Source organism: Ischnura elegans, chromosome 7, assembly GCF_921293095.1.
Source record: "Ischnura elegans chromosome 7, ioIscEleg1.1, whole genome shotgun sequence".
NCBI classification, from domain to species: Eukaryota; Metazoa; Arthropoda; class Insecta; order Odonata; family Coenagrionidae; genus Ischnura; species Ischnura elegans.
The window spans coordinates 113,698,019-113,725,724 of NC_060252.1; the positions used below are offsets into that span (position 1 = coordinate 113,698,019).

General features: G+C 38.4%; 1 protein-coding gene across 2 annotated transcripts in view; it reads right to left on the reverse strand.

The window, feature by feature from the left end:
* Nucleotides 1–27,706, reverse strand: part of LOC124161924 (polycystic kidney disease and receptor for egg jelly-related protein-like) — a 241,807-nt gene that overhangs the window by 115,689 nt on the left and 98,412 nt on the right. For both annotated transcript variants that reach the window (XM_046538185.1, XM_046538186.1), the window contains exons 14-15: nucleotides 23,074–23,195; nucleotides 9,436–9,677 (exon numbers count right to left, since the gene is read on the reverse strand). In XM_046538185.1, coding sequence (XP_046394141.1) covers nucleotides 9,436–9,677; nucleotides 23,074–23,195 — 364 coding nt within the window. The remainder of the gene's footprint in view (nucleotides 1–9,435; nucleotides 9,678–23,073; nucleotides 23,196–27,706) is intronic.

Below are 27,706 nucleotides of genomic sequence, written 5' to 3' on the forward strand. Positions count from 1 at the left end.
AAACAAACCCACCAATTCAAAGCCCTCTTCTCAGAAAAGACTCAAATATCACTATACTTCACTGTGACACCACTAAATTTCTCGGTTCATATCTCAATAAGAACCTTGACTGGCAGCCTCACATAACCAAATTAATCAATAAAATGAATACTGGGATCTATATGATCAGGAAACTTGCCCAAACTACCTCAACTCAGATTCTAAGTCTCATCTACTTCGCCAAAATCCATTCTTTTTTAGTTTATGGAATTGTATTCTGGGATAATAATAGTGCTGCAATAAAGGCATTTTCAATACAAAAGAGGGCTATCAAGAGTATGCTAAGGGTCTCAATTAGGACCCCAGGAAGACCCCTATTCAAAGAACTTAAAATACTTACTCTCCCCTGTATTTATATCTTGAATTGCTGTACTTTTGTAAGAAACAATAGGCACCTGTTTATGCCCAACTCGTCAATCCATAACCACGGGACACGTGGTAAAGACAATGTCCATCTGAATAATCAGCCTTTTAATGTAAGCAGAAAAGGTCCTCACCACTCAGCCTCTATGGTTTATAATAAAGTTCCAAATCCAATAAAATGTGCAGTGAGTGATAATACTTTTAAAAATAAGCTAAAAGAACCGCTACTTAAGAAATGCTATTATAGCATTGATGAGTATCTTAATGACAAATTAATATAATTATGTATGTATTTAACTGCTTATCATTTATTTGTAATTTCTATGCAACTTTTGTATAAACTTTTCTTCCTTTTGGACTAAATCCTATGTTATACTTGTATAGCCAACAGGAAATTAAATATTATTATTACTATTATTATTATCATACTCGTAAGCATCGCACTGTCACGTCGGTACCTCAGAGGTGAACATGGAAAAGATCACGTGGGGTTTTTTGCTCCGAAGGGCACGCTAAATTTACCGCTACCAGCGAACATCCTGCAGCATTTATACTGTAAATTGTAATTCCATATCAAACGTACAGAAATTCGCAGTTTTGAAGGACAATACCTGATTAACAGTCAACATCTGTCTTGCCGAGTAATTTCCATTACGATAAGGACCTGATTTTTCAAAAATCATCTTCAGACGCTATTATGAGGATTATTGCATCTGAAAATTATATTGGTGTCAAATCCTGCTGTTTAAAAAATTCGAACGAGTGTGTACATTGTTGGACTAAATGGCAGATACAAGAAATTGGAAATGCTTATAAGTGAAGAGCATTGAAGGAGAGGTCAAGGGGAAGGAGCGCGTTCCCTCTGTTCTTAAACGTACGAGTGAAGGAGCAAGGGAAGATCTTACATGTGAAGTAGTTGCCTTCAAAGCAAAGGGACGAAGGCACAGCAATGTGATATACGCAGTTCTCGTTGCCTGAAGTTTCCAGTCCGTATCGTCTTATTTGAATGCACTCATGCTATGCTTAAAAACCTTAAATACTGTCAGATATGCATTGCATTAGGTCTCATTCTTTCTTGAACCTCGAGCATGTCATACAATCATACAATTGCTGAAAGCTATCCAGATATCTTTGAGCGCAGTAGGTGACTCACCTAGCATTTGGGCTCCAGAAACTGGGAGAATTGAAGCCATAAGGAGTACAAACCAAGAGAACAATGACAAAAAACAGGAATGTGGGAAAAAAAATCAAGAAGCTATCAAGAAAAAGCATAAACCTAGAAGATACATTTAAAGTGATCAATTGGTGTAAAAATGGAAATCGTCAAAGCGATATTGCCTGTTTATATGTTTAAACTAGAGATTGGTCGATTAGCAGATTTTTCTAACTCAAATATTAAATCATAGCTCGAATATTCAAATATCCCAAATTTGGAATACCTTGAATACTAGAATTGCACAAAGCATACTAAACACTCATTTCCAGTTTTTTCCCCGACCATTTTTGATTCCCGAGTCTAACAATATCTATTCACCACTCTTTTCCGCAAATTTGATGTAGTTCATCAACTTACCTTAAACGGTGCTGCATGCACTAAATGACTAGACTCATCTACGTTGTTTCCGAGTCAACTACCAACGACGTGCGTGTTACAGTGTATGGCATGAAATTCAAAGTATTTGAGGCCATTAGTTATATTCTGTCTTTGTATGATTGAAGCAGTTCTGGCATTTTAATCAATCTTGATTGACTGAGTAATTGATATGCTGCCTGTCCTTAGGTTTTGTTTCATTTTGGATTCATGTTTGAATGCATATTTATATCCTGCGTTATCAGCCGAACTGACAAACTAGGTACCATTGTATCTCCCCAAGAAGAAAAAATCACAACTGCAAACCCACTTTCAGGCCAAGACGTCAAAGTGGCCTGCACCGAGATGGCCTTACACAAAGGTGGCTTGCGCCAAGACAGCTGCACCGAGATGGCCGAGCCTAGATGTCCCATTCCCCTGCAGAACGATCACTCGATCTAGAACAAACGAGCCTTCAGTATAAGGGGATGGGGAGTGGAGGTATGAGTGGAATGGTGGAGGAAGGGCTCTCCAAAGGAGAGGTTCCTCTACAGAGGTAAGGGCAAGGTTCCTCTTTCTTTGGGAGGGGGAAAGTTGTTGAATAAGTACAGGCATTTTGGCATGGGAGGGGTTAGCTGGCAACACACTTCATCCAATTACTCCATTGAGTGCATACTCTAAGTAACATTTCTTGTTGCATCCAACTCAAAACATCTCCATTTAAAATTTTCAGAAAGTAGAATTACCAGTGCAACTACAGGAGTTTTCAGAAAAGTGATCTTAGCTCTTCTGCTTGGAGCAAAATGCGGCCCTTTCAGTGCTTTACAAGATGCAAAAAGAAGAGGGACAGGCTTTCTTATATATTTTTTATTCTCCCTATTGATTATATAAGATATGACTGTAATTACTATTTTGTGGGAATTTGCAAGGAGCACTCTTTTCATCTCAAGTTCAGTATCAAGTCAAGTTGAAAACTACTCGGGAGTATCGAGTTGAGCCAAGTATGGTAATATCTGGACCACGCAATACAAAAATGCACATTCCAATATACGTGAAATCTACGACGTGGTTAATATCCTATGGTGCTGAGATTCCCCCTATTGTTGTTCATTCTCTTGGGAAGGTTCATGTTATGTGCCTGTCGTGTTTTGCCTTAAAATTTTCCATGGCTGCAATTCTATGGCAATACTCCAATGAGAGCTTTTAAACAAAACGGTTCATGAGTAGGACAAGTAACACAGAGCAACTGCGTATGCGAAGAGAGGATCGGAACTCTTTCTACTCATTCTAATGGGACGTTGCATTCACGAAAACATTGATTTAAAATTTTGGATTCAGATTCAATTTCTTCAATGAATTTGGATCCAGAGTATAAGGTGAAGGGCATTATCCGTGGATATTTGGATCCGAAGGTATCCAATCCGACCATAACTATTAAGCATCATACGGTAAAGGCTACAAGTGAATACCTACATATCTCCAAGCGCCATATGTATCGTGCAAATTTAGCTGAAAAAAATGTTGCGTAAATTTTTAGTGTTAAAAGAAGAAAATTTGATAACTGTCAAAAGTCCAGGCATGCGTCTGCAACACCACACGATAGGATAAAAAAAAAAACGCTGCAAATTTTTTTTCTTTAGCTCCAATGCTCAAAACTCTCATACACCTGTGCGCCTCCTACACGCGCTTATACGGTATTTATAGAGAATTATAATTCAAGGAAAAATTTCTTTGAATGAATTGCCTATGTACGTATGATATCTGACTTTTTGTAATATGCTGACTTGCTCAGCTGGTTAGTGGAAGAGAATGTAGGAGTGTGGGGGCAGTAATATACCCCACAGCTATTTATTGTCACGGCCATTTACATCATTGAGTGCATTAATGTTGCGCTGCATTTCAGCCGGATGTTTGACATGGTATTTTATTCATGCTTCTTTAAGAAGGCAAAGTACCCATTGAATATTATTGTGTCATTATCCACTAATGAAATAATAAAATGTTTTGAAAAAGGGTCGTAATTCAGGAAGATTAACTGGAGGTTAATTTTTCCTATTTACATTTGTTCTCTCTGTTGCGCATGCAATAAAATTATTAAAAATATTACATGTTACGGAGGAGAATTTATCACTGGAAATGACTGTATGCTTGCATTCATTTTGTATGACTTTCCATCCATGAAAAAGGACATGAAAATTGTGAATTTGCTGCTCTTACTGCTGTTATAGCTGATAAAGGTTTTCCCTTGTAATGCAGCAAAAAAGGGTTTCCTTCAGTAGGGAATGATAAAAATGCCTTCACTCCTCAGGTGAGTGAAGTCTGGTAGGAGAGGGCCAGAGAAGAAGTGAGAGAGAAGGGATGGACAGATGGAGGGTAAGTAGATCGGGAGTGAAAGAGCACGAAAGGGGAGGGGAGAACACTCGAGCGCCAACGGAGAAAAGATTTCACACGCTCAATTAACCCTTGGCCGGTGACGTGCGTGACGTCTGAGAGAGTTTCTAAAATTATGAATATTTTCAAAATTAAGATTTCAAAATATCTATAATTCTCGTTAGCTTCATATTTTTGCACAACAAGGACATCCCACTCTTAAAAATTAATGTTCCTTTTATTAAATTTTGTAAATTTGAATTTCAATTCGATTAGCGGTCTGTGAGACTGTACGTCACTAGCATAAGAAAGCATCAAGAATGGAATAAGCTGGATAAATTTCATAGCTACTTACTACTTAGCCTTCCAACTTTGAAATTTAAGGCTTTTTTTTAAATCTGGCGACATATTGATGCATAAATAGAATAATTACATCTCAAGTGTTTTGGGCATCAGTTTTTTCAGCCTGCTTCAAATCACAATTTTTAATGACAAATTGGTTCGTATTGGGAGTGTAAAAATTTTAATATAAGTTTAAGAATACTTAAGCATTTAAAAAAAAAGTTAAACAAAAGAATAACAATGGCGTTGCAACATTTTATGAATTTTTGATTTATTGCGGTCTCCAAGACCGCATGTCTTTAGTAATGTAACAAATATTTCACGTCACTGGTTAAGGGTTAATCACACCACACCGTATTCATTGTACAGATGTTGTTTTTACATTCGTATCATTAAAAAAGAGAAGGATGGATGCATGCATAGGCCTATCACAATAAATTTTTAATTTACACTTTCTATTTTGCAGAAATAAAATGAGAAAATCAGCTTTTTATGTTTCTGAGGACCTAATGCTATATACCAAAATACTTTCCCGATAAAAATGATCCATATGTCTACTGCATTCATCTTTGCACAAACTATCCTCAGAAACAGATCTGCTCTAAAAGAGCTATGGGCAATGAAAACAGTCTAAAAAGTTTTTTTTTTCCCACCGTCATATGAAATATCCTCAATTTCACAGACCAAGCCCATATTTTATAGATTAAAAGTTAGAAATAAAGTTCACGTTACGACTTCTGATCTGCCATGCACAATATAATTAGACATAAGATTAGGGTAGGATAAAGTTAATTGTGAATGAGGGAAAGTAGTTCTGTGGCTTGAGAACATGAGTAAATCAATAAAGAATATTTGAAGACATAACGTTTTCATATCTGCATTACTTAAAAGTAGAGATGTGGGAATAGTTTCTGCGAATACTCGAATACTAGAAAGTATTCATTATTTGAGGTCTCGATTATGCTAAAGGTACAAGCTCGAATACCTGGAATACTTTGAATTTCACGCCATACACTGTCGCACGCACGTCGTTGGTAGTTGACTCAGAAAAATGTAGAGAAATCTAGTAATTTAGTGCATGCAGTGCTGTTTTAGGCAAGTGGACGAACTACATCAAATTTGTGGATTAGAGCGGTGAAAAGAGTTCGATGTGGGGAACCGAAATTGATTGGGTGAAAAAATCCGAAATCCCCGGCGTCCCCCATCAGGAGAACCTCAGTGCCATGGGATAGTCACTATGAAGCACAATTCCCAAAATCCTCTACCCCCTCCATCCATCAGCCCTCGGCCCCTCCTCCGACGCTTTCCTCCTCTTCGAAATCAAACAAAAGGCCCCAGCATGCCCAGGGTTCATATTACGAAGACCATAAATCAAAAGCTTCAAAAGAAAATATCAAGTTACAGTTTGAATCTTCCCCAGGAGATGGAACTACCTTAGGGAGAATCTCAGTGCCGTGGGAAAGTAACATTAGCGCAATTCCCAAGATCAATTATCCCCCTCCATTCAGCACTCTCCTTCCCCCTCTGACGCTTTCCTCTTCTTCTCCAAAATCAAACAAAAGGTCCCAGCTCTTGCAGGGATTGTATTATAAAGACCTTAGCTTTGAAAGAAAATATATTATATCTTTATAGCATCCTTTTTTGGGGCCCTTTTCCCTGTGCTCATGTTATTTTTAAAATACAAAAGAAGATAGTGAGACTGATGTGTGGTGCACCCCTTAGAGCTCCATGTCGCCCTCTTTTCAAGAAACTCTCCATTCTCCCAATTCCGTGTGTTTACATGTTGAGTACAATCATCTGTGCTAAACGCAATCTTGGTCTGTATGCTACCAACGATAGTATTGACGACCACTACACCAGGAACTCTAACAATTTACATGTAAAGTTCATCAGAACCAGTAAAACCAGCCTTTCCCCCCTTAACATGGGCCTACTACTATACAACAAGCTTCCTAGAAACATTAAGAGCTTGGAAAAAATGTCTAGTTTTAAATTTAAGGTGAAGGAGTTCTTTTTGACACATTTATTTTATTCTATTGACAAATATTTAACTGTGCAAATATGTTCTGTATGGGTAATGTTTATAATTATTTCCTTAAATGTCTTTTTTTTTGTAACTAAACATTGACGTGCCATATATCATGGAACATGTATGTACCAAGATCTCCAGGCAAATAAATATTATTATTATTATTATTATTATTATCAAGTTACAAGAGAATAATAGAATCGTGTTTCACCCTTCACTCTTTCTCACCCACTGAACTTTTTCTACCTACCTGCTTCGAAGTTCCCCATTTCTGGAGGTCAACTGCTGCATTAGTCATCTATTAGCCCAAAAGGTAATATTAGTAATGTGCGAGTAATTTAAAAAAGGATAAGACCAAACATGACATATTTCTGACTTTATTTAAGCACTTTACGCAAGAAAATAAATGTCAGAAAGACGAACTCGATATCCATGCAGCTGAGCTTATCGGAAGTTGATGAGGTATTTTTTTTCGAAAACATATATCAAGTTACAATTTATGAGTTATGCTATAATTCTATTGTCACAGTCACAGAGGAAGGGATATTTTCTCAGGATATTTGGTTTCTCCCTGATAACAATTTGAATTCATGCGCTTATCTCGTGAGAACTTCCAAAGATGGACTGAAAATAATTGAAGAAGAAGAAAATCCAGTGAAAAGCGCGTGTATTTTGCAAAACGACTCCGATTGTCCGCTAGCACTTGACAGTAGGAGAGGGAGTAAAGCGAGCTACCTGTTGAAAATAAGAAGTTGGATGAAGCCGAGTATCAGATGGGCGTGCCGCTGCAATGGTGTTTGGTAGATAAGAATGTATACATCAGACAGAAATCCATCGTAGCAGTGTAAATGCCGAGACAGAATGCAATCATTTTTCGCAAGGTGGTGTGTCCCCTTAGAATATTTGAAAAAGATGTTACTTGAATCAACTATATGCCCAATTGTTTCCATAAAATTAAAATATTCCATTAATCAGCTAAATTCCAGTTTGAATCCTTTAAAGGAAATCAAAATTACTCCCCAAAATCTTGTGTTTCTTGCTGCATAGGCAACCGAGTCAAACATTCCCGCATTCATCGTTTAGTATTAGAGGTATTCGAATATTCGAGCAATGACTTAATATTTGAATTCGAGGTTCAAGTTCGAGAAATCTGCTATTCGACCCATCTCTAATAGTAAGTATTGTGGATTTGAACATACAGACATAGCAGTACATGCACACTTTTTTTGGATTCCAAAAATTCATTTCATTTTGTCAATCTAAAGGGTACCTAATATGTATGTGCTCTTTCATGCAAAAATGCTTCAGAAAGCTGCCAGTATGACACAATCAATTGAAATCACTTTAAACTATTGCACTCCAAGAATAAAATCGACAAGTTATTTAGTAAAATTACAGAGCACTTTAAAGTTTATTAGTAACAGGCATTTACTTCAGCCATCCTTTTATTTCTGACTATAATTTAATGAAGGGATTAGGTTTAAATATGAATGAATGAGAAAAGCAATCATTTCAATTACAAATACCCAGATTGAACATGATGCAATGATAGCCTCAATATTTAATGGTAAATTATAACACACGTTTATCATCACTATAGGGAATGCTTGATGAAGAATGAAACAAAATTAACCGTTTCGAGACGGCGGAGTTTTCGTCTTAGCATGACTGCTGTACTGAGCCCCAAGAGACTCTTCCTTCTCGTGGTACGGGGCATTTTTGGAGGACATTCATTAAGAAGGGTCTTGCTGAACCTTTTTTGACCCCTCCACGCAGGGACTTCGCATTCCGAGAGTAGTTGTGCTCCCCCTCATTTCCGGGTTTACAACCATACCTGCGGCATAGGTTCACGGTCAACTTATGTATTGCTTATATGTATTTAGCAAATGGATAATTGTTGCTTGCAAGTAAATTACAGACTTTAAATTGAATTCCTAATTTTTTCCTGAGCATTGTCAAATTTTAAATGAAGTTCTAAGGTCAATATTGACGCATTTAATGCAGCAACAATTTCCATGTTGATGTTTATACATAACTCGAGATATAAGTTAATATTTATCGTAGAATTTCGTTTAAAAATTGTAAATGCTGTTCAAAAGACAAATAATTCAATTCTTAGTTTATTATTTATGAGAAATGAACAAATATTTATTTCGAAACCTGACTGGATAAACAATTGTACGACCACTGTCCCTCACCGCTAAGAGGGGTTATACCTGCTCCCGGATTCCGAGGGTAAATCCTAAACTCCGCAGTGTTGGATCCCGAGACAAAGACAATGTAAACCCACGACTGTCCTATGAGGGGGAGAGGTAGAAAAAGTATATATACGGCTTTCGTTATCCTGGCCGGCAAAATCTCACACGTAAATATATGGCCGTCATCTCCCAGGTCAGGAAACGTCCACACGTATACATATGTGTATAGTAGGGAAAAGGTTAATAAACTTACCTGACTTGCATCAATTAACATTCAGAATACATACTTGGATGTCCCTGTGATAACGCAACTTGCACATTACCTCCTTACAGTGACACCCTCCACATTGAAGTCATGACTATTTTGGTCTCCACAAATTTGTTTTCCGCCGGTTTTTACTCTATTTAAATTTTGTTCTCAACAGGGAATTGTTTACAACTGGTTTTGGGTGGGTCAGGAAGGAGAGGGTTGAAGTGTGTTTTTCGAACACCCTCAATACAATAATAGGTAGTTTCATTCTTACCTAGCAACTTGATTCACGTCCTGTGTCGAGTAAAAGTCCTCCTGAGAGACAGCCTCGTGCGAGAGAGCAGTGGCCAATTTGAAAATCAATTCCCCCGCACTCTCAGCCAGCACAGAAGATACATTGAACATTCCTTTTTCTTCAGTTTTACTTCCTTCAGATTTCTCACCAGCCCATGGAGATGCAACTTTATGCAGAGCATTTGAAACCAGCTTAACATCCGACAGGGTCTCCATAGAAACCTAGCAACACACAAAACGTTACCAAAAGCAGACATGAAACACTCACAAGGAGACATCGCCTAAGTGATGTTCGGGATCTGGATGCAGATGTTATTTCCTGAAACAATATAGGTAAGGTAGAAAAAGTGTCACGGCTTTCTTCCACATAGGCCCGGGTTCGAGAGATAATCGTATGTGAAGATTTCGCCCAGCATGACTTCCATTGACTAATCACTCCCTCATAACTATGGACTTGGTAGCATGGTCTAGGCTGCTAGTCTTCTAATCTATGGTGGGTGTCCTAGGTTCGAGTCCCAGGGTCAGCAATATTTTTTTCTCTCTTCTAATTTTTGAAATCACTGTTACAACTCATCCCGATTTGTTTTATTTAGTTACTTTGCAATTTTTTTATTTTTATATCAATTTATGGATTTTAAGTCAAACTCTGAATTGTGACTAACCACGCAAATTAGAGGACATATATAATTACTTATACGTGAATTTCTGTGTAATGTGCTCATCATGTGCACCGATGCACACCTCTGCCTCGCATCAGTTAACCGATTGTACATCTATTCATGAATCGTTCCCCGGTTTTTGACGCGTGTGTCTCCACTTTCAATGCCTTTTATTCCATTTCTGAAGCACCGTTATTTTCCGGCTTCAACGTTTTTTATTCAAAATATCATTTCCACTGGGCATTCCCTCCATTAGATTTTCTTCACAGCCCACCCACTGTCTTCCCAACAAATCTCGATCCTTACAACAGATCATCCCTCCACTCACCATACGTCCCTCATGATCTGCCTTCTAGCGTCCTTCAAAGACTTCCGTCACAACAACCCTCCCTCCACAGCTTACCCTCGATAATCCCTGAATGAGACGGCCCAATTGTGTGAAAATGGGTACGAAAGATAACAAAGAAGACCTTGAAAACAGTTTGATTAGGCTGCTGGAACTCAGGGTAATTGTACTTGAAGGGTAGCAGGGGAAACTGGCTAGGGTCGATTCCCTACCTTTCTCCCGAATTGTTTTTCCGACAACCTTTTCCCCGAATAACCTTTTTCCCAAAGTCAATTATACCGAACGTTTTTTTTTCGAAACTTTTGTTCGATGATTCCATTGCTACGAATGTGTTTCCATGGCACTGTTATTGTTTATTATTGACAAGAGAAAATTCTGGCTTTAGCGTTTGTTCTAGTTGAAGACGTTGAAACAACTTTCGAGCTTCTAAGAAAGTACGCGGATAAAAATATTCCCAGACTTGAGCCAATTATGAAATATTCTCAAGAAACATACGTTATTGGTGTAAAAGCTGTTGGCAGACGACGCACTGTTCCTCCTCAATATCCTCAGCAGGTTATGCAACAACAAATAATGCATCTGAAGGTTGGAATAACAGCTTTAGGTTACTAGTCGGGAAAAACCACTCGGATTTATACTCAGCTGTAAAAGAGCTGCAGAAAGAACAAGCTGATACAGAGATTGCCTTGATTGAATTAAGTGTTGGGAAAAGTATCAAGGGCAAGCCAAAAAAGAAATGGTACGACATGCACGAGAGGCTGAAATTGGTTGTAGAAGAATATGAAGATTACAAGAAAGATAGGAATTTTCTTGAATTTCTTAGAGCTATCGCGCACAATATAATTTTCTAAAAAAATGATGTATCTTGTGTATGAATATATTTGGTTTTGAATAATATGAACTCATTTTTATACGATTGGAAAATAAGGTGTTTGGTAAAAAATATTTCGGAAAAAAGGGTTTCGGGAAAAAAGCTTTCGGGAAAGAGGACGCGTTACGATTCGGGAAAAAGGTTGTCGGAAAAACGTTTCGGGAAAACGATCGGGTACGCTACGGTCAGTAACTAAATGTGAGGATAGACAATGGTGTTTATTTGTCGAGAAGAATGACTTGAGATTATGAATATTCGAAGAGGCTGTGGGAGCAATGGCTAGGGCGAGGATGAGTAAATTCCCCGGAAATTTGCCTGTAAGTTATTAAATACGTTCTCTAATTTGTGTAGTATAATAATTAAATACATTCTCTAGTTTGCGTGGTGAAATGAAAATAAAAGAAATCATGAAGTAACTAAATAAAACGAATGGGGATGAATTGTAACAGCGATTTCAAAAATTAGAAGAGAGAAAAAAATATTGCTGACACTGGGACTCGAACCTGGGACACCCACCATAGGTTAGAGGACTAGCAGCCTAGACTGCACAGCCACAGCCGTAGTTAAAGCAATTACTCATGGGAATTCATACTGCACAAAATATTTATATGCGAATATCTCTCGAACCCGGGCCAATGTGGAAGAAAGCCGTGACACTTTTTCTACCTTACCTATATATACATATTCAGAAAATAACATCTGCTTCCAGATCCCGAACATCACTTTGGCGATGTCTCCTTGTCAGAAAAGAAAATCTCATACAAAATAAAATATTAACATGATTCATGGTGAAGGATTGAATTGAAAAAAAATATATTGCAGCTCATAATTAATGTGAATATGTATTTAATAATAATAATATATTCTTTAATTCCATATGGTGTTAGAGACATTGGAAGGTGTCAATTTAAAAATTACCTCATTACGTTAGTATAACAAGAGAAACAAAAATAATCGTTACATAAAAACATATAAAGCTAACACATAACATACGTACATTCCTAAAATTTACAGACAGCAACAGATGTCATAATATTCAGCAATGCTATAAAAGGCATTATCAAGAAGAAAAGATTTTTATTGCCTGTAAAATTTCCGTGCATGGGTGAGGGCACTTCACTTCCACCATATCATCACCATCTGACAAGACACCATCTGGTGTTGCTGCAATGTAGGGAATCCTCCTATCAACAAAAAGCCCGGTTTACTTTTTTCTGTTGACTCTCTCATATTTTCTTACGGCCAGTGCTTCACTCGCTATCCAGTGGCTTTGTTTCTGCGGAATGATGGGTACAGCCAAGAATCTTACATGGTTCTAGGGTTCTTGGGTAGAGCAAAGACTGAACCAGGGTCATGGCAGAGAGAGTGGGGACCTTTGCATGAGCAAGCAATGAGAGCTGCTCCCGATGGCATGGACTCTGAGGAGGATGAGCACGGCGTTACACCCCACCTGCAAATCGTGCCTGAACTCGTCACTTTTTGAAACAATTTGAAGAAAAACAGCTCAGGTTTTGACACGTGGTGTGATTTGTGCCGTTCATTCCGACATTGACAGCGCGGGATTAATTATTTGAACTTGGCTAATCAGGTTTTAGTGTTTGGTATTTATTGGATACTAGGTAAGTGAAAGATTAATCTATGGATAGCCCTCTGAATGAAAGAAATATTCGGCTTGAATTCTTGTGATGTCCATAATAAATTCTATTTCAACCTGCAGGTAGAATGGGTTGGCCCCAATGCTGTGTCCCTACTTGTGGAGAAAACAAGAAACTCAGTTTTTGGTAAGGAACTTGTTATTTTTTCAATGTACCATGTGATATTCTAGGTGGCAGTTGTGGGAGTTTATTCAAATCTTAGGTTAAAAATGCAAAGTTAATATGTGTCTCACAGACACGTTCATACCTCAAAATGATCGGAATTATACATTTTCTAGCATGTGCTGGGTCATTTAATGTGAAATCTAGTTAAATACATAAATCAAGCGTTGCGATTTAAGAATGAAAGAAATTCAACTTTTCCGTGACACATAATTAACACAAAGAATGCGTGTCACTGTGTCACTTACTGTTTCACTTAGTAAGACGTCATATATCATCTCTATCAGGCATATCATTTCGGCAAAGTAGTAAGTTGTAAGATATTAGCGTCAAGTGAACTCAAATGTGTATCACAATTTGATGTAAAGCACCTGTGACATTAGTCCAAATGGCATCATATTAAATATTCGTTGCCGTGAATTTGCGTTTATTGACATATTTTTTCACGGTGTATTATTACAGAATGCCTTCAAGTCTCTTCATTCAGAACAGTGATAATATTTGACTAATTTATTAGGTCTGTAATTCATTTTTCCACCTCTAGACATTATGAATCCATATTGCATTTTCCAGTTGTTTTATATAAATGTGGGATGATCTTTCAAAGACACAGTTATTGATATCTGAGCATAATTCTACTAACAAGGAGACATCACGAGAGTGATGTTCTGGATCTAAATGCTGATGTTAGTTTCTGAAAATGGTATTCTCCGGCTCTAAAATTCTTTTATCCATAATGTCATTTCCAGCCATTTTCCCCTCCATTAGTCAAAGTGTAATTAACATTGAGTTCATTCAATTTGGTCTTAGGGTACTACGGCGAATAATTGAAGCAATTCATATTTGTTAATGTATTCACGGACCTTCAAAATCTAAACCTACTGTGAGACTGTAACGGGAAAATAATATCCCCTAACTCGTACCGTAAGTACTCATTCCTAAGTGTATTACAAATCTAAAAAGTAAAATGAAAGCATTACTGATGCAACTGACCTAAATGAATCGGGTTGTGTTGTAACAGAGATTCCTTAAATTATAAGAATAGAAACATTCGGCTTCTGCGGGACTCGAACCTAGGGCACCCGTGTGAGGGTGACCGGCCGTGTGCCTCAGAAGATACTGCAGTTGTTGACTTACGATGCTAATATTGCAACAGATGTTGTATTTATATCTCCAACCTCGGTCTCTGGGGAAGGAAGCCTCGACACTTTTATCTAAATTTTCAGTACCATTTCAGAAAATAACATCAACAAATAAACTCCCAAACATCACTTTCCCAATATCTCTTAGTAAGTAATTGCATTTATGATAATAATAATAATAATAATGAGCTGTGATTGCCTGCTCTGCATTGAGTTCATTCTATATTTCTATCGAATTTTGCTTTCATTGACATTAGTTTTTGATCATCACGTCATCACCACAGAAAATGGTGTCTGAATAGGAAGTAGCTACATTTAAGCAGCCTGTGGCTTATGTTTTTCATTCTGGTAGTGCGAATACTTTGGCATTGTCCCAACTACTCTCAGATGTTATAGGTCGAGTGTTGGATTGTGGACTCACACTGTACGCAACAATTTACGACCAAGCACCCACTAACTGTTCCCTGGTGAACATTCCCACATATGAGAACACAAAAGCAGCTGTCCTCAGGCGTGGAGAGGAATACAGGGGTGATTATTTTTGTGTCAATGGCATGAAAATAATCCCTTTTTTATGACCCTCCTCATCTGTTGAAGGGGATTGGAAATGGCCTCCTCACCAAAGATTTAAAGTTTTCTCTCCTAGGTGTCTCTGGAATTGCTTCCTGGCATCATGTGCTGTAAGTATATTCCATGGATTGTGGTCAGAAGCGATATCTGCCAAAGCTATCAGACTTCCATGTGGTCCCTAAGAAGATGGTGAAATAATGCACACAGGGGTTTTATAGACCGGCTCTCAGTTGTTATGCGGCTGTCATCTGTAATACGGGAGTATGTACCTTAGATGAAAAGAGTGATGCCAGTCCTTTGGGCCATTTGTGCAAGGACATGTCATTTCTGAATAAACTTTGGTGACACCAAGTGTTCAAATAAATACAGTTGGTGATTTGCTGCTAATTTTGCCCACTATTACTTTCAGCTGGTAGTGGTGTTGAGCCACAGGCAGCCGACACTTCCGAGTTATATCATTCTTTGACCAACTCTTTGACAGTGTCAATGGAAGGTCGAGAGCATCACCTCCTCAGAAGCCTCTCCTGTGTGCACTGTCATCTTCTTCAGGTCACATGGAGTTCTGGGCCAAGGCAATATAGGCTTTGGAATCCATGGAATATACTTGTAGTGGTACATATGGACCTAACCTTCAAGGAAAGGAGGCCACCTTCCCTTATTAAAGTGTTAAATTAACTGTTTTTAAGTTAAATGCTATTAGGTTAATGAACTGTGTTTTGGGCACATTTTCTACGGCATCATTTAATGCACTGCATGTGCTTACACGAGTATTAAGCATTGCCAAAAGTGCCAGATCTTGCACCGATGGAGATCAATGAAAACTAAGTTTTAATATCACAAAAGATACAGTGTATGACCCCAAAGGAAACTCAAACACAATCCAACGACACTTATCCTAAATGTTAATTGAGTCGCGACAAATCCAATATTCATGATTACAACATCTCACAGTACCGATCACTCACTGTTTCCGTCCCAATTTTAATGGGCACTCCAGACATATGACTAGGGACATGCAAAAGGTGGGGTTATTTTATGGCCCAAAGTGGTGTTATTTTTCTACAAAAGCGATGTTATTTTTCCCTGAAATCGGTGTTATTTTCACGGCAAAATAATTGATGTTGATTGAGAGCCATCCTTCCAGTGGCCCACCCATTCCCCTAAATTTAGGATATTATTGACCTGGAATAATTTAGGCAATAATATTCATGGAGTATTGACTGAATTTACCTATTTTACATATTTTATCCTTCGCTTATCCATATATCTAGCTTACGTAGGGAGAATTTACTTTTAAATGTTTGTAATTTCAAATGAAATATTGCAATTGTGATCAAGTTGTCATCTTTTACATTTGTTCTCTTATCTGTTAACACAGTGCTATAGCAGGAAAGAAATCTTTCTCAGTCGATGTTTGCAGAAGGGATCCAAATTGCTTAAAGGCACTTAGATGCAAACGATATCTCAGACATTTAATTACATCCACTGAACCCCGGGAATTTTGCTTTTGTAGTAATTTCTGTATTCTCCCAACCTCAACTTCTCTGTCTCCATTGATTCCAGGCCATGAATGTTTTATTTTTAAGTCAGGGTTCATGTCTGTAGAGGGAACTTCTTGGGGATCAAAAACTGAGATCTTTTCAAATACCTATTTTTCTGCTTAGGTCTTCTACCATAAGAGAACTAAGTTTGGTTGATGCCTTTTCAGCCATCTGCATAGGTATTGACTTTACAGCAGCTACTTTAGAGGTTGTCATGCTTTGCAGATGTAATAAGTGGTTTTATCTAAAAAAGTACTCTTATGAATATTCTCGAGGCTCATTTTTAACTTCCTTAACCCTTTCAAAATGGCGAAGTTCTCTCCTTAGCATGAATGTAGGACTGAGCTCCATGAGGCTCTTCGGTTCCCTCTGTATGGAGCATTTATGCTGGACATCTTTTAAGAAAAGTCTTGCGGATAATCACACCCTCTCAACACCAACCTTTACTGATCCTTCCTAGTGGGCATTTCGCATTATCTTGGGCTCCGAGGGTAGTTGGTCTCCCTCCTTTCCCACTTTATAACCCTACCAGCGGCATTGGTTCGCTATCAACTCATGCTTTGTTTATATGAATTAGCAATATGGATGATTGTTACTTGCATGTAAATTGCAGTCTTCCAATTGAATTCCTCGATTTATTCTGAGAATTTTAAAATTTTGAATGAAGCTCTACCGTCAGCATTAACCAATTTAATTCATTAACCAATTAAATTCATGAATTTATACTGAAATCGAGGTTTAAGTTAATATTTATGGTAGAATTTCGTTTAAAAATTGCAAACGCTGCCAAAAGACAAAGAATTCAATTCTTCGTTTATATTTTTTGAGAAAGAACCATGTATGTATATTTATTTCGCAAACTAACTGAATGAACAATTGTATGACTGCGGTCCCTTGCCACAAAGAGGGGTAATAAGAGATGAGGGTCTAGGTTCATGCTTCCGGATTTCGGCAGTTACAGATTTTGCCAGTTTTATGGTGCTGGCCTGTGTTGGGTTCCGAAACTAAGACTTAGCGAACCCACGAATGTCATATTAGGAGGAGAGCAAGGAAACGTATTTTCGGCATTAGGCCTGCATAGGAAAATCTCAGACAAAAATTTTGCCTTTCGTCTCCCGGGCCAAGAAACGTCCTCCCACATATTTTCGTCATTAGCAGCGAAAGGGTTAACTCTCTATCGAATGTGAGCATTTAGATAGCTTGAACCCTCCAGTAATTTTATTTAGTCAACCATCAGTTTCCATGGTATTTTTGGCTTTGTAGACATCGTGAATGCGGTTTAGACATCCTCCGGACAAACAAGTCGCCTTTTTTCCTCGAGTGTGTTTCTTTGTGGAAATCATGAATTTTCTCCTATTCATGGGCGATTTTCACCAACTCACACGCGATTTTCTTCATTTTTTCCTTCTGCTCTGCATGAAATTGTTTTTCGAGGCGTATATTTAAGCCGTAATTATTTCACGGCATTGGCCGCTCACCGACGCGACTAATTTCCGCGGGCCGCCGTTCCCGCCACAGCGCCGTGAAATCCAGAGAGTCGTCTTGTCGGAAAGTGGCCTGAATTTTACAGCGCTGTACCGGGAACGGCAGCCGGCGATAAGTCGTTTCGGCTGAAAGCTGCCACAATGTAGCTCCGTGTATATTTCACGGAATAGACGGCGCATAGCCACTTTTTGCCGCTTTCAGACTTTTGCTTTGCTCCGGCCATCGTCAACGGCACGGCACTGTGCTTTCATTTAACCACTGGTCTCAATGCATGTCTTCAAGTGAGTCGAATTGCGCAGTTGACGGCACGGCGTTGCTGACGATCAGCAAGGCAAGGTTCAATCCGGCCCAGCGGTGCGCCGTTTATGGCGTGAAATACACACCGTGCTACCTTGGGGCTACTTTCAAACGCGACGACTTTTCGACAGCCGCCGTTCACGGCACGGTTCCGTGAAATTCAGGCCACTTTCAAACGAGACATCTCTCTGACTTTCAAACGAGACATCTCACGGCGCTGTGCCGTGAACGGCGGCCCATGGAAATTCTTCGCATCGGAAATCGGCCAATGCAGTGAAAAAATTACGGCTTAAATGTACGCCTCGAAAATCAATTTCATGGGAGAAGCATGAGCAGAAGAAAAATATGGTGAAAATCGCCCATGAATTGGAGAATTCGCGTATTCGCGGGAAAACCCCGGAAATGGCGTATTTCGCGGGAAAACCCCGGAATTCGCGTTATCGCATTTGCGACTTTTGCATGTCCCTACACATGACTGGGTGCCACAGGTGCATTCAAAAGCCATTCCAGTGAACCATTGTTCACTATAACCAGCCAGTTTACAGTAAATTTAATTTTGGGCACAATTTTGCATTGTAAGAGTAGTGTGTTGTGTGTTGTTAGTGTTAGCTGGAAACTTAAAACTAACAAACTACATCCCACTTTATTAATTAATAAATTAAAAGTGAAAATCTGACCCCCATAAAGAAAATAATCCCTTTGCGTAATTAACATTTACCACCCCTCTATTTGCAAAAGTATTCAAGAGCCAAGGCATGAATGACATCCATTGCCTTAGTTGGTTTACAACGCTTGCCGTTAAGGTAGCTGTTGCACCATGCAATGACAGTGGTATTGACCACATGTCTGCAGAACTTCTGCCTATAGTTGACATAGTGCTCATCAGTGGTGCAGCGAGGGGGGGGGGGGGGTTTAGGGGATAAATCCACCCCCAGAGATCAGAGAAATTTTTAATTTTAATCCATTTTACTTAATTGGATTGATATTACTAATAGAATAGTGTAAGTATTAATAAATAACCCCCCACAAAGCCATAAAACTCACCATTTTGAACCATTTATCTTAAAATTCCGCAAGTTATTAATGTCGCACCTACCATTTATCCTGGTGGGTATGCTATACTCCCACACACCCGGTATTAGTTACACATAAATCCCCCCCAGCCTTAATTCTTATCTGTGCCCCTGGTGCTCATCACAGGCAAGGTGTTGGAAATCAAGACAACTTTGCAACCTACTCCTTAAAATCGACCCGACACCAAGCGGATGGGCAAGATCTGAGCCGACAATTCAATCGAAGATCAATGCCGTTGATACCTACAGGGTGTGAGGAGCTGCGATTATAAAATTGTCTCTCTTCCTTCCAACAGACTTTCAATAGAAATTAGCTTTTTGCTTTGTCCTTTCCACACTGATATTTATTTTACAATGATGGAGCAACTAATTTTTAGGACTAACAAAAAGAATATCTTTTCTCTTTATTTATGATACTTTGCATAGTTTTCAATACAATGAAGAAAGAAACACAAAAACAAAATGAGGTTATGGTACACGTTTTGGGTTACCATTTTTGGGAATACAGGAAAGTGAACCAATACTTCACCTAAATATGAATGATGATGGTAATGATGAAATGTGTGTCGTAGGAAAAAAAGTGAATATGGATAATAACGTTTCTCTCTTTATTTCCCCAACAACAGAAGATGCTTCTCCAGCCTTGCTCCGGTAGAAACCTTGCTCCTGTCAGCATAAAAGAAGAGAGACTTATATAAACATGGCACCTAAGTCCCGGTATCAATGGCCTTGATGACTAATACAGTCTTCCATTTTAATGTCCGTAAACATGATGGAGCACGGCAGCCGGACGGAGAGCCCGAAAAGAATTTACTTCAAATATTTGCCAGAAGAAAATCATACCCTACGTAATTTATGATCACGACAGAATCATAATGAAAATAACTAATTTAGCATGTTGCGGGGAGGTAGGAGACAATATGGCTGAGGAGACCATATGGTCCTCCTTCATAACAGGATCTACTTGCTAATGAACTCAAACAGTTCAAACAAGTTCGCCCAATAAACCTAGCTGTATATGTAATCAATTACCTACAATGAAATAGATGAAGGCTTGGCTACAAATGAAGAAACAGTGAGTGCAGAATTGAACAACACACCAGCTTTGGAGCTCGAGGAAGAGAGTGATGTAATGGATGACAGTGATGCAGTTCTTTTTAATCCTTCCCATAGTGATATTAAAGAAGCCTTCAGGTATTTGCACAAGTTGTATTAGGCACATTCAGAGATTAGTGAAGGTCATATTGAAAATATTGATGCATTAGAAGCAGTTGTGAATTAAATATCTGAGAAATGTTTGCAACAAAGTAAAATCAAAGATGTTTTTACCCAACATGAATGATTGCATAAAATAAGAATTTTTTTTTAATATCTCCATAAATCAGAGCTTTACAAGTTTGAGTAAGTGTTCTAAAAATAATGTGCAAGTGTTATCCTAAAAAGTATACTCCTCCTAAATTAACTAGTGAGTGTGTATCTTTCCTTTCGTTCTTGTGTCCTTGTCGATTTCTTCTGTTGGTGAGCTGCCCCAGTGCCATCCATTTGTTACTCTTGAGGGCCAAAGCAAAGGGAGTTTTCTGTGTATAAACCCCCACTGAAATCATGGTAAATCAAAGTGTTCTGGTAGTGCAATTGGGCAACTGGTAGAGTACCCAGCCGGCAACGGGGAGGTTCTGGGTTCAAGTCCCAAACTGGCCGCATTTTCACTTTTCTGGCTTTTATCCATATACCACAGCATCGTTGTCCTCTTCCTTTTTCTGTTAATCGTTCCAATCTCTTTCTGTCCTATCTTATGAATTTATTTGTATGTTTGTGCTTAAGGGGTCATGTGAACGAATGAAGTAGTGTATCAGCTTATTTGGCTTATTTCACATGTCCCAAAACACATATGGATGAAAACATCCTATGGAAATTAAGTTTTCAGACCTATGCATCAAAACTAAAATAAAGCATTAGCATCAAAGTGGGATATTTATTTCAGACTGCGATTCTGAGCCTGATTGTCTAAGTCATTATATCAATCTTGAAGAGTGAAAAGAAAAAAAATGAGCAACACTGACTAATGTCAATGAGCAAGGGCAACCTCACTCACAAATTAAATGCAGCTTTAAGCGCTTGTATCCAAGCTCCACACACGCATCTGTGGCAGCATGATGCCACAATTATGCATTGCTTGCCTACACTAGAGCTCTTCATTAATGGTTTCCAAGTGTTGCGGATGGAGAAATTTTGCTGCATACTCACAGAACCACGTCCCGCTACAACTGTATCGGATGCAATTTCTTGTGAGGTAACTGTTAGGTATAGTGTCTGGAATATGGTTTCAGCCATTGTACTGTGGCATTTTTTAGTGTACCCCCCCAAAAAATTCTCGTACCCCCTTCCCCCCAGAAATTCCTTTGAACTTTCTCCAAACTTATCTGTAGAACTTCTCCCGCTAAGGAGTTTTCGCGCTAAGGTTTTTCACACAAAGGATTTTCGCACAAAGGCCCTTTGACTCAAAGGCTTGGAGACTCTTAAGTCTTGGAACTCTTGTCTCTGAACTCTGTCCTTCGAGGCAGCCCTACGACGCTAACCCTCCGATGCCAAGCCCACCTGGAGATCAAGACTTATATAGGTAGTACGGCGGAGGAATACCTACTCCTTGGCAATCAAGGGGAAATGGGTGCTGAGGCTCAAGTATGCAGTTTGGAGTGAGAAGTACTCCACTTTGTCCCATCACAACTCTCTCTCCCTCCAACACCTCACCCCACTATGTCTCTCCCCTCTATGAATTCCAATGACTTGCCTCTACCAGCAATCACACCACTTGGTTATGTCTCCAACCCAGAAGATTGAGGAGAGAAAATCCGGCAGTACGCGGTTCTACCCCCCAACTCCGGCTTGGATGAAGGATGTTTTGAAGTGGTGCCAGTCAACAGGGGTAGATTTACATGGCAGATTTTGCAGCTAATTAAACATTGCCCTATTACCCCTCCACTCCTTTGCAAATTCCCACCCCTCCACCCTGACACGTTTCGGAGCTCGCAAGCTCTCTCTTGCTTAGGCGCCCGCGGTGGACAGATGTCTTGGCTGAGATGGGTGGTTTCTGCAAAATTACACAGCTTGTACTTGGTTTTTGGTAATGTTTGCTATGAGATCATTAGTTATTATCGTTGTTTTCTGTAATAATTCTGATTTTGAATACTCTACTTCAAATAGATATTGATTGAAAATAACTCGTAAATTTGTGACAATTGTTTCTTGAGTGTTGATTTCTGGTTTGTGGAGTCTTTCCCAGAACCAGCTTGTGACAGATGATTGGAAATCCCTGTGTCTGGGGCTTACGTTCACAATCTCGAAGATTTTACAACGTAACGCTACAGTACACTGACTGACACCTGATGATTCCAAATCCCATCCTTGACAATCCCAGATCCGCCATGAAATCCCCACTCATTTTACAATATGCAGCCATGGATGCATGCTTTTTTGGTAATGACCACCAATAACTATTATGTGATACATATTTCAATTGCCAAATTATATGCAAATATGCAAGGTAAGGCAAGAGCAAATCTCATTCCTTTTGGGAAACAGCACTAATATGAAAGAAAAGTGGATATTAAGGGACTCCTTCACCTCCAGATATAAAGAGCACTCAATGTAGAGAGCAATTATCTGGAGATAATGGACAATCATTAAACCGATCTTCCACTGTATTTGATTGGTGACCCATACTTTGACCAAGATTTTAAAATTACTGATCAAGTTTTACAAAAATTAAACTCGATCCAAAATTTGCTTAAGTATATTAACTAGAAGGATGAAATAATACCTCACTCAGTATATCCAAAAGCTGGCCACGTAAATTATTATATGTATCAGCAATTTGATCATCATCAGTACCTTCTATTCCAGACATAAGCTCAGTTAACGCATGGACGTACTGCATTGCTTCTGCAAAAACATATAAAGCACATTTGAAGGAAATATTAGGTCACCAAAACTTTAGAGTCTTGGCAATGTAAAAAAGAGAAAGATAAGACACAGTGCTTCAATCAGAGCTTTATGTGAAATACAATGAGATCATTTAAGACATGGTACTCTCATGGGAAACAATCTCTCGAGGGCTTCCCCTCAAACGAAACAGACACCACAAACTACCAGTACATATTTCTGCAGCTCACTGCACCAATTTTCTTCCAATGGCACTTCCATTGGTAGTCAAGAGATACAGCAATGTTGGCACCCTATTGAAAAAAAAAAAGGCTGATTCAATTGAAAATTCCAATTTAATTCAATTGAATTTCCAAATATTCAATTGAATTTTTAAAAAATAACACAAAGATGGCAATATTCCACAGGTTTATTTTCGGTATAACGCGTTACGACCGTTAGGTCATTATCAAGTTCAATAACATGTGCATCTTAATAATGTAGATAATGACCTAACGGTCGAAACGCGTTGTACTGAAAATAAACCTGTGGAATATTGCCATCTTTGTGTTATTTTAAAAACTTAGAATGCCATTCCACTACGTAACGCCTGCTTCTGTTACTTTTATTCAATTGAATATCCAAAAATTCATGTAGGTACGAAGATTTTCGTTGCGTTGATCAGATGATCTCTGCATTCTCTTCGGGTTTTCACTGTGTCCATTTGCTTTTGGCAACAACAGTTTTGCTGACCTGCAGTACTTATTTATTACGTCTTTTTACTTTTTCTTTTACGGAAGCCTGATTTTCACTCTTTCTGTACAAGGATTTTTTTTTGTGTTCATGCGGCATGTGAGGTTTTCCCAATTTTTCTCTTTGAATTATTTCATTTCCTTGTCGCAAGCGGACGCATTGTTAAGATACACATGTACTTGGACTCCTTTTATATTGCAATACGGGTTTGTGGACTCTTACAATTCAAGCCTAGTTTTCAAACCGTTTGAAAAGAACCCTTGAAATCCAGATCCCTTGCAAGCCAGGGAGGGAATGGGTTATTCCTCCGGAGCCGGGGATGGTCAAGCATCTTTTCACTCAGCAAGCTATCACTCATCTAACAAGAGGCTCCAGAGAAGCGTCTTTATGGTAAATTTTGCTTTTTCCATCAAGAGAATTATCAATTTTAATCATCAAAGAATACATTTTTCCCCGGTTATGTTTTTTCCTACTCTGCTGGGTGTTAAAAGTTCAAATAATAACGAAATCCATTTGGAAAACTAGGCATAAATGGTAAGAATGAGTCCACAATATCATATTGTAGCATAAAAGGAAACCAAATACATAAGTATCTAACATGTATCTACATTGTCGTGCTGCAACGTGAAAATGAAAAAATTCAAAGGAAGCTTCTGTATGAAAAAATGGGAAAACATCAGACGTTGCAAGTGTACATAAACATTTCCTCGCACAGAATTAAAATTTTCACTGAAAATCATGAATATCAGGTTTCTGCAAATGAAAAAAAGTAGGATATTATGAAAAAAATTACCACAGATGTGTATCGAACATGGAACTTCAGAATGGTATATATTCCAGTACCGTAACCACTGGACCACATTTACAAGTACCTACTTGCAAATCATTATGAGGGAAAACATTTCACTTGTAAATGTTTAACTGCAAATTTTTAAGTATTAGATATAGGGGGGGGGGGTGAGAAGCCAAGGGGTACGAGTGATTTATTTTTCTAAACGGAGTTAGGGAAAGAAATTAAGTAAAGACAACAAACAAAATCAACTCGATATATAGTACCTATGAAGATAGCTATTTATGAATTCGGAACTTGCAACAGTGGTGTAGCCAGGTGCAATCTGACATATATATCTCAAAGTTTGATATTTTTGATTTTATATGTATTCAGAATGCCTTGAAGTGCAAGCACTATTTGTATTGTTTACTGTAAGTTGAAAATTTCATCTCAGTCAAACAATGTAATTATACCGCAAGGATTTTCGTGCAATAATTTAGTATGACTTTCGAATTGAATTATCTCTACAACAGAACATCAATCAACTCACTGTGGCTTTTGGCAATTTTGCACTACTGTATATCACTGGTTTAGTGAATTCAATTGCGACCGTGGTTAATTCAAGAACGACTTTAAAGAAGGTCATCCAAAATCGATTGTACTGTAGAAAAGATCGATAATGTGCACGAAGTAATAAAGCATAATTGTCATGTGACATACTGTGAAATTGAGGGATTCTTGGGTACTAGTATGACTAGTAGAGGTGGGTTAAACTGTTCATTTTGATGAACCGTTCACTTAGAACCTGTTCAGTAAAAATAACAGTTCAAAATATCTGTTCGCGGCGAACAGTCAGGGTCATTCAGGAAGAAAATACTGTTTATCGGATGTTTAGAGTAAATGAAAGCTTAGTGTGGTATCATATGGTTTGTGCAGCTTGTCATAGTAATTTCAAGCAAATACTGTCCCGTGCCTTAACTTGGTTATCCGTTTGCAGGATAATATCTGCTGTCCACTTGTAGAATGAGCCAGAATTAATATTTATCAGCCCAGTGTCTGATGTTTTTCGCATATTTAGCACCAGAAAAGTTTTTAAATGTTGCTCTAATGAGCAATTTAGACTTTCATACACAGCTAACTGTTCTTTATAAATATTTTTAGTATAAACGTCATTTGTGAATCTCTCTCTTAGACTCCTCGGTAAGATATCGATTTTTTTCTCCTTGGTACAGTCTGTGTCCGGTATCTATCCACTCTAACGATGCAATGAGCTGTCAATAATAGCATGTGTAAGATGGTGAGAATTAATCAGTTTCATTGCTAAATTAGTACTTTTGGTAGAATATAAAAATAGTAAAATATGTTACACCCATGGAATTCAGTAACATATTTAAATATTAACCGTGGAAAGCAAAGAAGGAGTTAGCCCTTTTGAGGTGAATTTAACGAATTATTCGCCCTCAAGACGATGGCAGAGAAGGCCATTGAAACGTAGGCAGCAATGTCAATCTTGACCCGGCTGATTTCCCGAGAAGATTTCATCAAAAAAATACTTAAAATGTCACAACGTCACAAACCTAATATCATCAAATAAAAATCGCAATAGGTAACACATTGTTTTCATTCCTTCCAAAATGCTGGATATATGCCTCCGTATACTTTCTCCAGAAGAGTACCAAGTGCTTACCCTTCGATTTCTAATTATACTACAAACAAGAAATTTGAGGAAAGTTGAAGCCAAATTTTTGTTTCCCAAAATCATCAGTTCAGAGCTCTTAAAGGAACGCATGGTATAATATAGATTAACCCAGTTAAAAGTTCGTTCCATTACGAATAATTTAAGAGCAAAATATATAGTGGATATGACACAGTTAAATAATTTATGTTTAACTTTTCCGTTTGCTGAAATAGATTTTTGTATCATTATAACTAATCAAAATAAAGTTTTAACTTGATTTTTAAATTAACTTTGAACCATAGCACACATTACGAGTAGATAACCAACCCGTAAATTGACCGCGAACCAGAACCAATGCATCCTGTTCATTGAATGCAAATGCTCAAATGCACAAGAGATCAAAATGAATGCGAGATCCCAAATGAACAGCTCCTAAAAAAAGAACGCCCTTCGAGGAATGAAAACCCTCCAAGAAATGAATGCCCTTTGAGAAATGAATACCCTCCGCAAGCCCTGGGGAAAAGAATGGCCTCTGAGAAATGAACACCCTGAGAAAACAAACAGGTAAAATGAACCTAATATTTTGAACACCCGTTTGAAATATTAGGGGAATCGAAATGTTCAGGAGCTATCCTGTTCGTTTTTATGGACAGAGAGGAATGGTAGAGAAAGAAAGGGTGGGGCTCAGTCGTCTATGTCGCGCTTCGCTGGCCTTGAATGGTTTGCATCTTACCCGCCATCTGTTGTAGCCGCCACGCACTTGATGGAGTAAGTTGCAGTTCAAAATACCTCTTGGTGAGCATACTGATGGACCGAATATGCCACACGTATGCAGTGCAGTCTTGAACAGTGAACTGGGAGTTTTAGAGAACTGTTTGTTTTATTACCGGTTCATTTCAGTGAACAGTTCATTTTGGCAGTTCAGTTCTCTTTGACCCATCTCTAATGACTAGCATACACAAGATTTTACACAAACATTTAGCCGTGAAAAAAAAATTGTGCACGTTGGAATCCACATAATTTGACAACCACCCAGAAAAATTCTTGTGTAGATTGGGCTTCAGTTTGAGCAATAAACAATTACATTCATTGGATAGCGTATATCTTGCGGGTTAATAATTACGTTGATTTGTATCCTAGTGACTGGAGTGCCGCTATTTATTGCGACCTGTGGGAATCAGTAGTGGATACTCAAGGGGAATGCAGGGGGCAAGCACTACCCTTCCTGCAGGGCTGCCTGTATTGCCAAACATTGCAGAACCACGATTGTAACTTTTTTATATTATAAGACAGCATTGTCTTGTATAAGCGCATAATCAGTCTAAATAA